This window comes from Euleptes europaea, chromosome 13 (assembly GCF_029931775.1).
Source record: "Euleptes europaea isolate rEulEur1 chromosome 13, rEulEur1.hap1, whole genome shotgun sequence".
Lineage (NCBI taxonomy): Eukaryota > Metazoa > Chordata > Lepidosauria > Squamata > Sphaerodactylidae > Euleptes > Euleptes europaea.
Window position 1 is genome coordinate 39369362 of NC_079324.1, and position 11828 is coordinate 39381189.

At 50.3% G+C, this 11828-nt stretch overlaps 1 protein-coding gene across 1 annotated transcript; it reads left to right on the top strand.

Annotated features, from left to right (window-relative positions):
* The first annotated feature begins 8262 nt into the window (after positions 1-8262).
* BMP15 (bone morphogenetic protein 15) lies at positions 8263-11407 on the top strand. Its single transcript, XM_056859018.1, has 2 exons — positions 8263-8611; positions 10482-11407. Exons 1-2 carry the CDS (start codon positions 8263-8265, stop codon positions 11369-11371), a joined length of 1239 nt encoding a protein of 412 aa, XP_056714996.1. The 3' UTR covers positions 11372-11407.
* Positions 11408-11828: the final 421 nt, after the last annotated feature.

The window sequence follows — 11828 nt, forward strand, 5'->3', positions numbered from 1 at the left end:
GGCACCATCCCCGCGCGCGACCGGCCGGACTGCCGCTCGGCATCAATGGGACGGGGGCTGGGGGCGGGAGGCGGGTTGTTGGGTGGGTGGAGCCGGCTGGCGGGGCCGGCCTTTACCTCCGAGTAAACGCCCGCCGCAGCCTGTTAAGCGCTCTTCCAAGTTCCCCCATGACGTCGTCCGACCCTGGCGAAACAGAGGGGTTTTTCCGAATGGCAGCTCTCGTCTGCATCACTTGCAGTCCGGAGTAAGAGGACGCGATTCGGTCACGTTGGCACGCCCTTTCGCCGTCGTAAGGCCGTTTATGCACGGGAGGTTTCGCCTTGGATTTGCCGCTCTCTAAATGCGCGTTGACTCAGTAAAGGAAGCCGCAGCCTTCAATTTGCAAGATCTGAGCAAGGCTGTCAAAGATAGGACATTTTGGAGGACTTTCATTCATAGGGTCGCCAGGAGTCGGAAGCGACTTGACGGCACTTAACACACACACACAAATGCACGTTTCCCCCGTCTGAATTCTCAGAACGCTGCACGTGTAATGCCCAGATATAAGGGCTGGTTTAGAACACTATGTATTCATACGCCCGCACATGGAAGCTTTGGGAAGTTATGCTATTTAGAGTGAAGTCGACACAATGTGCATTGGTGCTTTTGTGTATCAATCTGCTTGTCAGCAGCCATGGGCCTGCCCCGTGTGAATGCATAAATGATACTGACTTCCCTTTGTTTCTCGGGTGAGTCACTCCGCACATCTTACTTGTGGGTTATTTCACCCCCAGGTCCGTGTTTAGCTAAATAAAGAACTGTTGCTCTTTTTAACCTCCTCCTAGTTGTCTTCATTGGACTCTATACGACAACCAGGGCACTTCATACGGGGGCTCATTTTGCAGCTTTGAGAATTCTGATGGGGAAAATGTGCATTTAGGGTGTGGCAAAAACTCCCATGCATACATGGCAAATGCAAAAGGGGCTTGGAGTAGTTTCTAGCGGGCAAGCAATTCGAATCTAAACACCAGGGAGCTGCAGCTACTCCGGATTAATGACCTGAGGCAACTTGTGCCTTGGAGAAACTTACTTATGAGACGTGGTTGGAAAATGTGGGGTGGGGGAGCCCTGGCTCCTTCTCAGGGGCAAGGCCGCTGGGCCGCAGTTACAGCAGAGCACGCACCCTGCACATGCTCAGACGCTTCTCAGCCCCAGTGTATAGACTTAACGCATTCCAGAAAGGTAACCGTGTGAGTCCGTTGCCGCCGGTGACGCCTTAAAGACTAACAAATGTATTCTGACAGATGCCTTCCTGAGTGACAACTTGTTTACTTGGAAGTAAGTCCCATTGTCCTCCAGGAGATGTACTCCCTTGTGTAGGTGTGAGGATTGCAGCCGTATTTTTCATTTTATTCATTTATTTTTGTTGTTACCTCATGCTTCCCAGGTCTAGGCATGGCCTCAAAAACAGGTTCAGCTACTGCCGAATCCTGGCTCACAAACCGCTTCAGGTAAACCTGGACCTCTGATTCTTGCCGAGTGTTCCAAAGCCAAGCTGTCCAAATAACCATCCTGCGCACCGACATAAAATGCATCCACATGTGCTGAAAAAGTGGGAATAGGCACTTTTCTGACTTGGAAATGGGAGGATTAATTCTACAATTTATTGAGGCACTTATTAGCTGGAAAGGTGGGTTTAAACTGTCAGACAAGGACAGGGGAGATCCGAGTTCAAATCCCCACTCAGCCATGAAGTTCCCCGCGTAATTTACTTAATGGAATTGTTACAAGGTCAGAATGGGGAGGGGGGCAATCACGTACACCACCCCTTCTTGGAGGAAGGGCAAGCTATAAATGTAATGACGGATAGGCCACACACCCATTTATAGAATGCTGAAGGCAAGTTACACCTCAGAAAACACACACACACACCATACAGTAGCATAAGGGAAAATAACATTTTAGGGGGTTAAGAACTGGTTTTAAAGGCTCTTTTAAGCACCCTCCTGGCCACTTTGTCCACATAGATGTACAGTGGGTATTGGAACTATGAGGTAGAAAAGAAAGACTGCGAGGGGCCAGGCGTGGGGAGAGGGTGTTGCCTGGATGAGGCAGGGGTCAAATGTCCTGGGTTTCCTCCTGGCGAATCCCAAGCTGTGTTTGTTTAGGAGCTGTGAGGAAGAGAAGCGACCTTCTACCCACACATGCACACAGCTCCCCCTCCCTGTGCATTTGAATCTCAATCTGTATACTCAGAATTAAGCTGCATGCATCAGACCGAGAGAGGCCGTATCGACCACCTCCCCACCAACACCAGACATGATCGCTCCCCTTCCTGCACTCCCTTGAGGACTCAGCACCTCCGCAGCAGCTCAGGGGGGTGGGAGGTGGAGGCAGGAACCACCATGCAGAGTATGTCCATGGCATGTGCTTCATGTTGGCTCACCCAGCTCCTGCCCAGGCATGGAGTGGGAAATCAAAATGGCCCTAGTGCAACCCAGGCTGAACGGCCCCTGCAGCACTAAGCAGAGCTACTTACTGGCTTGGCTCTGTTTGCTCTTGGGCTGCCAGTCGTTCTCTAGGGAGGCTAGGGTTGCCAACGTCCAGGTGCTAGCTGGAGATCTCCCGCTATTGCAACAGATCTCCAGCAGATAGAGATCAGTTCACCTGAAGAAAATGGCCGCTTTGGCAATTGGACTCTATGGCATTGAAGTCCCTCCCCTTTCCAAACCCTGCCCTCCTCAGGCTCCGCCCCAAATACCTCCCGCTGATGGCAAAGAGGGACCTGGCAACCCTAAGGGAGGCAGCGGCCCACCGGGAACTTTCTTTGTGAGTTAAATGGCCAGTCTGGCCCTGCACTTGGGCCCCTCTTCAGTCTTTATGAACTGGAAGAGCCCTAATGAGAAAGTGAAGGGAGAAGGAACCAAATGAGTGGAATCTCAAAGAGGAATCTGGTAAAGACAACATCCCAAGTATCCGGGAGTTTTCAGGACTCTGGGGCTGTTTTTCAGGCACGCTGTGAATCGAGCAAAAGACCTGGACTTTCACAGGGAATCAAAAAGAGCAATTTGGTGATCTTTGGCCCTGGGATGAGAAGCCCCACAGCTCTGCCCGCGCCCAGCCGAAATTTGGACATAGGAGCAATTGAGCCACCTCCAAACACACAGGCACTGCTAGCCAACGTGTGTTGCTGCCTAAGGTACATGATTGTTCTCCGAATAACTCCCACTAGCTGCCCCCAACCCTCCCAGCACAAAGGCCAGACAATCATTAACACGACCCTGGGAAACAATAACCATCTTTTATTACTTAGCTGGAAGGCCAGGTTTGGGGGGGTGTCCCTTTTGGTCATGAGGTTCTTTTCTGTCCTTGGTTGGCCTTTGCTAGAAGCTATTTGACTTGGCTGTGAAGGCCAGAGAAGGGAGCTGGATTTGAATTAGAGACCAGCCCCGGAGCCTGGTTTTAATGCCAAAAGCTCACTCAGCACTTGGAAACAAAGCTGCTGCTGCTGCGTCCTGCTTACAATGGCATTCAGGTTGAAACGTGGGGCCCTGCTAGGGCACAGCGGTGCTCCAAGAGACTCCGCTCTGCAGCAGGTTCCTTTGCATGTTGATCTCTTGTTACAAACTCTGAGCTGTTGCACTTTTCAGCCAGAGGAAGACAAAGGCTGTACTTCATTGCAGGATGCAACGTCCCCTACTGGATGCAGCTGCATGTACTCACATAGCAGTCACTACCACCTCTGTTCATGCATCAAGATGCACTTGCCATGAAAAGCTCCATCTGCAATAAATAGGCTTCATGATGCTGCGAACTCCCCCCCCCCATATTTTTATTTTTGGCACTGCACCGGGTTGCTGTCACTGCTCTTTCCAAATTATAGGAGATAAATTCTGTACCTTCCAAAGTAGTGGTAGGGATCCTTTTCCCAAATGCAAGTAGCAGCTGCACAAAGTGCTGCAAGGTATGACACCTTTGCATACTTGCCACCTTGAATGCCAGCAAAGCTGCCTTCTGAGGAGCCATGGTGCAATGGTAGAACATCTGCTTGGCATGCAGAAGGTCCCAGGTTCAATTCCCAGCATCTCCAGTTTAAAAAACAAATCAGGCGGTAGGTAATGTGAAAGACCCTGCCTGAGTCCCTAGAGAGCCACTGCCAGTCGGACTAGACAGTACTGACGCTGATGGACCAATGGCCTGATTCAGTATAAGGAAGCTTCATGTGTTCACACAGAGCAACCTCAGGAGGATCAGCAAGCACAGAAGCCTGACATTCCAGCAGTATGGTCCTAAGCAGAGTTACAGCCTTCTAAATCCATTTACTTCAGTGGGCTTAGAAGTTTGTAATTGGTGTAACTGTGCTAAGGCCTGCACTATAGGTCAACTATGCATTGAAAAGTGGTTCAGTGGAAACTACTATATTGCCAGAGAGCAGTGTGTATGTGTATAAAAAATTCCAAGGATTATAAATCCAGGAAAATGTAAAAAGCACCACTCTCCAAACACTGGCCCAGGACTAGTCTGTGGCTCAGGACAGCAGCTCATCTGGAGGCAGGTGCCCATCTATTTTGCTCAGTTGTACTCCTTTCCACCTATAGCACTTCTCCTGCCATTTCATAGCTCCTAGCCCAAAGGCCATCCAGGTTCAGAACAGTAGTCTAGTAGCACCTTAAGGGGGTTACCGCGCTTGTATTCCCAGCGATGTATTAAGAGTTTGAAAATGTTATAAAAAATACTGTTCACACTTTCTATGTATTCCCACCGATGTATTAAGAGTTTGAAAACGTTATAAAAAATACTGTTCGCACTTTGTTTGGCCCCTTTAGCTGTGAAGACGTCTTCCAACCATTTATAAGCTGTGGTATCCAAAAACCCTTTTAAAGCGATGTTTTTTACAACATTTTCAAACTCTTAATACATCGCTGGGAATACAAAGTGCGGTAACCCCCAAGGACTAACAATATTTATCCCAGCATGAGTGTCCATGAGTCAGAGCTCACTCCATCAGATGCAACGTGCAACCGTTAGGGCTACAGCTGCCAACAACTTGGAGAAAAGGTGCCCTGCCCCTTTAACAGACGCGTAACAGGGATGTTGTTTACCAGGTGATGTTATTTACCTCCCTGCCATGAAAAAGTTTTAACTGCCCATTCCCACACATTATGTTAAAGGAGCAAGACAATTCTTCTCCAAGTTCTTGGCAACTCTACTTGGAAGCCCACAAGAAAGGGAGATGGGAAATACTCTCTCTGCAACTTTTCCCAGAGTTCACCTTCTGTGCAAGTGCTTAAATATTGTGTGTGTGTGTCAGAGTCTAACTATCTCCTGAAACGCTTTCTAAATTACCTGCCCTTAGCTACCCTGTTTCGTCTCTTCCCTCTGCCCTCAACCATTCTGCCGGGGCTTGCCCTCATTCAACAACCGTCTGCTCCTTGTCTCAAAACTCACCCACCTCATTGCACAACAGCCCCTGTTCTTTTGCCAAGAGCTTTCCCAGCGCCTGGAAAAGGGAGTGTCTCAGACGACTCCCCCTTGGATCCCTATTTATAGCTGTCAAGTGCCTCCAGGTGGGAGCTGCTTACTTGGAAAGTTTAAGACTGGTGCTGCAACGAACACATCTGCTGGCTGGGGGAGGGGGGGAGTCCCATTTCTCAGGCTTCTGGGCTGGTGGCAGGTTTCATGTGGCAGTGGAAGGAGACATGGATCAGTCTCCAGGCTGTGCAAGTTTTTAGGGTCCTTTCCCAGGTGAGGAGAGCACAGCCTTGTGTGTAAGTTATCAGGACCAAATCAGGGAGAAGTTTGTAGAGCAAGGATAGGAACTGACATGCAAGAAGATATTCCTCACTTCAACCTCCATCTTGATTTATAATGAAGTTTTCTATCATTCAGTGCCCAAAGCATTCACACACCCCATCTGAGTCAATCATTAATATTTCCTTTTACAGATGAGGGGCTGAGCAGAAGCACAGAGTCCCTTGGTGGGAGACATAAACAAAAGTCCACTGCAGGTCACAGCTTAAACCTGTATCCAGTTAAATAGTCTGACTCTCAAGCATATTGCTCTGTTGAGGGAAATGCATGCAAATCCATCCTCCCTTGCTCAGAAGAAGCCCACAGGGAGGTGCAACAAACACACACAGCTGAGCATAACCACTCCACAGGCCCTGCAGCCAACCCCCCACCCAACCGGCAAGCCCCAGAAGATCTTCGGGCTGCTTGCCCCTTCCTCACTCTGGAGCCCACAAACCCACCCCGCTCCAGCCAGAGGCAGCCTCCTTGGAGAGAGCCTCCTTCAGTGTTGGCCTACTGGAGCCAGCCCAGCTCCCTTGTCTGTCTCCCAAAGCAGGGCTGGTGGTGGTGGTAGGACTAGAGAGGGTGGGGTGGGAAAACAAACAGCGGGTGGCATTTGCGCCTTTCAAACAAGTCCAAGTAAGGCACATTTTGTAATATGTGTAATGTGTTATATAGGAGCCCCTTGGCACAGAGTGTTAAGCTGCAGTACTGCAGTCCAAGCTCTGCTCACGACCTGAGTTCAATCCCGACGGAAGTCGGTTTCAGGTAGCCGGCTCAAGGTTGACTCAGCCTTCCATCCTTCCGAGGTTGGTAAAATGAGTACCCAGCTTGCTGGGGGTAAAGGGAAGATGACTGGGGAAGGCACTGGCAAACCACCCCGCAAACAAAGTCTGCCTAGGAAACGTTGGGATGTGACGTCACCCCATGGAAGCTTGCTGGGGGTAAAGGGAAGATGACTGGGGAAGACACTGGCAAACCACCCCGTAAACAAAGTCTGCCTAGTAAACGTCGGCATGTGATGTCACCCCATGGGTCAGGAATGACCTGGTGCTTGCACAGGGGACCTTTACCGTTACCTTTTAATGTGTTATGTAGTATAGGATGTATTGTCTTATTTTGTATAATGTATGTTGTGTATGTGTAATTTTAAAATATCCCCCACCCCACCCCCCCAAAAAAAGAGAGAGAGAGACGTCCTCCTCCTCTGCGCTGTCGCAGAGTCAGGAATCAACACAGCAGCCTCAACTGGTGTAGCAGACGCGGTTCGCGAATACCAGCCGCCCACCGCTACACCATCCACTAGAGGACAGCACGAAGCTGTAAATAGCTGTTCAGTGTGGCACTATAAGCTACCTTTGCTCTGGCTATTCTAAACAGACACACCACTTTCCAAATGCAACAGCTGGGATTTATTTCAAAGGGGGGGGGAATCACAGGGGGCCATATTCAGAGGTGGTACTTTTCCGGAGGAAAACGACAGGGGAGGAAGGGTTGAAGAGCCCCTCCCTTCCACTGTGCCCTCCTCCTCCATCCAAAAAGTAGCAAGAGTACCTGTGTTTGGGAGACTGAGATGGAGGAGTCTTTTGTTATGATCAGTAGGGTTGCCAGGTCCCTCTTCGCCACCGGTGGGAGGTTTTGGGGGCGGAGCCTGAGGAGGGCGGGGTTTGGGAGAGGGACTGGGATGCCATAGAGTCCAATTGCCAACGCGGCCATTTTCTCCAGGGGGACCGATCTCTATCGGCTGGAGATCAGTTGTAATAGCAGGAGATCTCCTGCTAGTACCTGGAGGTTAGATCAAAAATGCAGTGGTATTAAATAGACAAGCTGTGTAAAAAAATAATACCAAGCTCGAGAATTTCAATGAAAACTTATATTCTAAATAGTGAATAAGTGCAAGGTGTTTAAACAAACATACAAGCACCACAACAAATCCGTTCACCTTTTGGATGCTGTAAGCTTTCTGGTTGCTTTTGCTGCAGCAGACTGCTAGAGAGACCCCTCCTGAACCTGCATTTTGGGGTCCTGCTGGACAGTGGCCTCCTAGGAAAGAGTAATGAGCAGTCCTGTGGTGGATGGAGCAGAGGTGCCCTGTATCCTCACTCCTTGTCTGCTCCCTCCTCCTACCCCTTTAAATCCCAATTGAGGGTGTGCCTTTAAAATGGAGAGGGCAGCCCAATTCCTCTCCCACCCTGACAAGGCCTAGAGCAGTAAGGGCCTCTGGTTCAATTAGCTCGCAAGGGCTAAGGCTTCACTGGGCCTGATGTGAGTTTGTTTTGTTGGCCGTCCTGGAAGGGGTTGCTGCTTGTGGCGCCTCTTAGACAAGGTTGTGGGGATGTAACTTGAGTTCTAGGCTCCCGCTGCATGGGTCTGTAGCGTGAGGCTAGGCGTGGGGCCCTGGCTTCCTTTCGGGAGGGCAGGGTCGTTTGCTCGGTCCTGTGGGGCCTCGTCGTTCCTGCCCCCGTGAGCCTTGGCCCCTAGCAGAGCGCTGCCATGGCCGGCCTGGCTGCCCTAGGTTCTTGGGGAGCTTTGTTTCTCTTGACAATGCTGTTTCCCCTAGAGCATGGCTTGGGGATGAGTCAGGGGGGACCCGCTTCTGCGGGGGCTCTCGCCGGGGCCACCTCCCTGCCACTCATCCAGGTGCTTCGGGGCCATGCCCCACCCAAGACCAGGCCCCAGGGCCGAAACAGGCGTCTAGCCAGGGGGCAGCCGCTGCGCTACATGCTGAACTTGTATCGGAGCGTGGCCGACAGGCACGGTCGCCCGCGCAGGAACCGGCAGCTGGCCACCAATACCATCCGCCTGGTCAGGCCCTTTGCCAAGGCCCGCCAACCTGGGGCAGGTGAGTCGGGAGGGGCTGAAGTAGGGTTGCCAGTTCCGGGTTGGGAAATACTTGGAGATTTGGGCGGTGGAGCCTGAAGAGGGCAGGGTTTGGTCAGGGGGGGAGAGTCCACCTTCCAAAGCAGCCGTTTTCTCCAGGTGGCCTGATGTCTGTCGCTTGGAGATCAGTTGTAACCGTGGGAGATCTCAAGCCAACACCTGGAGGTTAGCAACCCTAGGCTGAGGGCTGTGTATAGGCAAGAGCTGTGGGAGAGGGGATTTGTCCTCTAGCATGACGGTTCCTAGTTCCATGGCTGAATTGCAAAATTTGATCTGTTGCTTTGGAAGCTCAGAGGTTTGACAAAGCCTCGGAAGTCAACCAGCATGACTACCAATTTTGATGTAGAACTGGCCTTTAAGAGCTGATAAGAAAGGGTGCCTTGTTAATTAATTTAGATACTTGTACCCTGCTTTTTTTTCCCATAGTGGAGACCCAAAGTGGTTCATGGCATCATATCCCCCCCCCCCCGCTCCCTCTCCACCTTTCCTCTCGTGTAGTTTGGCTTGGCCAGGGTGCTGTGCCTTTTGCCACTTGACACTGGGAAGATGGCAGCTCTGTTTGAAGGTTGCTATCTTTGTGGAAGGGTGTTGGGCCAGAGCTGCCAGATTTGTTCATGCCCGTGAGCTGGTTTTCTTTCTCCAGCTGGAAACCCACAGGGTTCTTTCTCTGTCTTCTGCTGTCTAGAAGTTCACAGGCTGCAGCTGTGGCTATTCAGTGCTACCTGCAGAGAGAAATTGGCAGGTGGCAGCTGCTTATCTCATGGTCTGTAGCTTACTGTGATAACGCAAGGCGTCCAAAGGGGGGGAGAACCAGGTACAGGAGGAGACAACTGTATGTCACCTAGAGTTTTGGGCTAGGCCTGGGGAGACCTAGATCAGATCTTCTCTTTCCATGACACTCCTTGGGTGACCTTGGACAAGTTTTCTCTAGTCTAATCTACCTCACAAGATTGTTGAAAAGGTAAAGTGGAAGAGGGAATCACATATACAACCTTGGAGGGTCAAGATAAAAGTACCGTATGTTGAATAATAGGGGGTAGTGTTTCTAGGAAAGAAGGGGATAGGAATGTAATGGGTTGTTTGAGATCCTTTGCACCATTAACTCCTATCAATTAGAAGAAAAGTTCCAGATGTTGGGCCCTGTATCTGCAGAACTTACTCCTATTACTTGTTCAGAGCATTGTACTTTTGGGGGGCAGCCGGTAATTGCAACCTGGCTCTTTAGGTATCAATCCCCATTAAGATGGGTGGCAAAAGCTACCTTGGAAAGAACAAGAGGGAACTGGAGCTCTTTATGGACATAATAGTCTTTTGTGCTTTGCTAAATCTCACTGAACTCAACAGTGTCATTTTCCCCCCTGAGTAAACATGCATATGCTTGAGCAGTAAGAAAAGAAATTGAGACCTAGAGCCCTGTGCTAATTTTGTTCTATTGATGATCAATGCCCGGGTGCTTGTTCTGATCTGAATTCACCAAAAAAATTTTTTGGGTAGGTACTAAATTGCAACTGGGAGCGTTCACAAAACCATACATCAGGTTTTAGGAGTTGGGAATAAACTCATGTTTACCTGACCATGTTTTAAAAATGGGCTTGGTCATTTGCCCTAACAAGTGGACTAGTAAGCAGAACATGCTGGATTTCTATGACTTCTTCACCTCTAGGCTAGTGGCTGCCATGGATTCAAATGTCCCAGCCTCTTGGGACACATTTGGTACAGACTAATTCCATTCTCATATCCCGGGAGAAAGATTCTGGCCTATGCTTGTTTGTTTTTCTCTCTCTGGCTAACAAATATGCATATGGATTTGACCCACTCATTTGATCTTGCAGGTCCCTGGTTGGTCTGGAATCTCGACTACCACCTGGAAATCCAGCCACAAGTGGAGCACCTAGTGAGGGCCACCCTGGTGTATTCTCAGACTGTGTCCTTGGCTCAGGGCCAGTTCATGTGCACAGCTGAGCTGCTGTCTAGCAAAGATGTCATGCCTAGGACCACCCTTAGCCTCACTTTGCCACGGGTCGGCAAGAGAAATGCTACCGCCTTTTCGGCCAAAGACAGCTGGGTGGAGATGGACCTTTCCACGTACCTTCAGCCGTGGGTCTGGGTGGCCCAAAACAGCCATGTCCTCCACGTGAGTCATGCATGTGCCTATGTGGGGCAGCCTTGGGGCTCCACCCCTGATCCTGGCTGGGAGGATGCAGTGTCCCTGAATGACCCCTTCTTGTTGCTTTACCTCAATGACACTTTGAGTGGACTTTGGACCAGGCTGGGGGGCCTGGGCTCAGAGGAGGGGCCTTTTGAAGAGAAGCACCTCAGAGGGCCTGTCCAGACACGCCAGGCCCGCCAGGCAGGCAATCTTGCTCTGGACCTCCCCAGCTATCTTCGTACAAACAGAATCAAGAAGAGAGAATGTTCCCTCCACCGCTTCCGCGTCAGCTTCCAGCAGCTGGGCTGGGACCACTGGATCATTGCCCCCCATTCGTACCAGCCCCAGTACTGCAAGGGCAATTGCCCCCGCGTCCTGCACTTTGGCTACCACTCCCCAAATCACGCCATCATCCAGAACTTCATCAACGAGCTGGTAGACCAGAGCGTGCCGCCTCCCTCATGCGTCCCTTACGAGTATAGCCCAATCAGCATCCTCATGATGGAACAGAATGGAACCATCCTTTACAAAGTGTACGAGGACATGATTGCAAAATCCTGCACTTGTCGGTAAATCTCTCTGGGGGAAGCAAATTGCATAGGTGAAGCTGGTCCCTGTTGTGAGGCATTCCTGGAAGCCAAAGGCTCCCCACCTCCAGTCTTTGTGCAAGGATGACTTTACATGATTTGTAAATGGATTGCATTGCATGCCTTTAAATATCTATTTATTGACTTTTGCGTTTTCTGACAGCTGCATCAAGAGGGTGCCAGGTTTTAATAAATTTGGTTACTTTTTTTCATCTGGGTCCCAACGCCCTCCCTTCCCAGTGATATGATGAACGTGCAATTTCACTGGGCTGTTTTACAAATGGATTTTTATACACATGCCGGCAAACTGTTGTCTGTTTATTTTTTTCTTTTTAAAGAAAGAGCCTGGTTGGGGACTACATAGGTTCCTTAATCCTGCCAGCAGCCTGAAGGAAGCATGGCCAGCTTTGCCATGGAGATGGAGGGATGCTGCAGATCTGTGG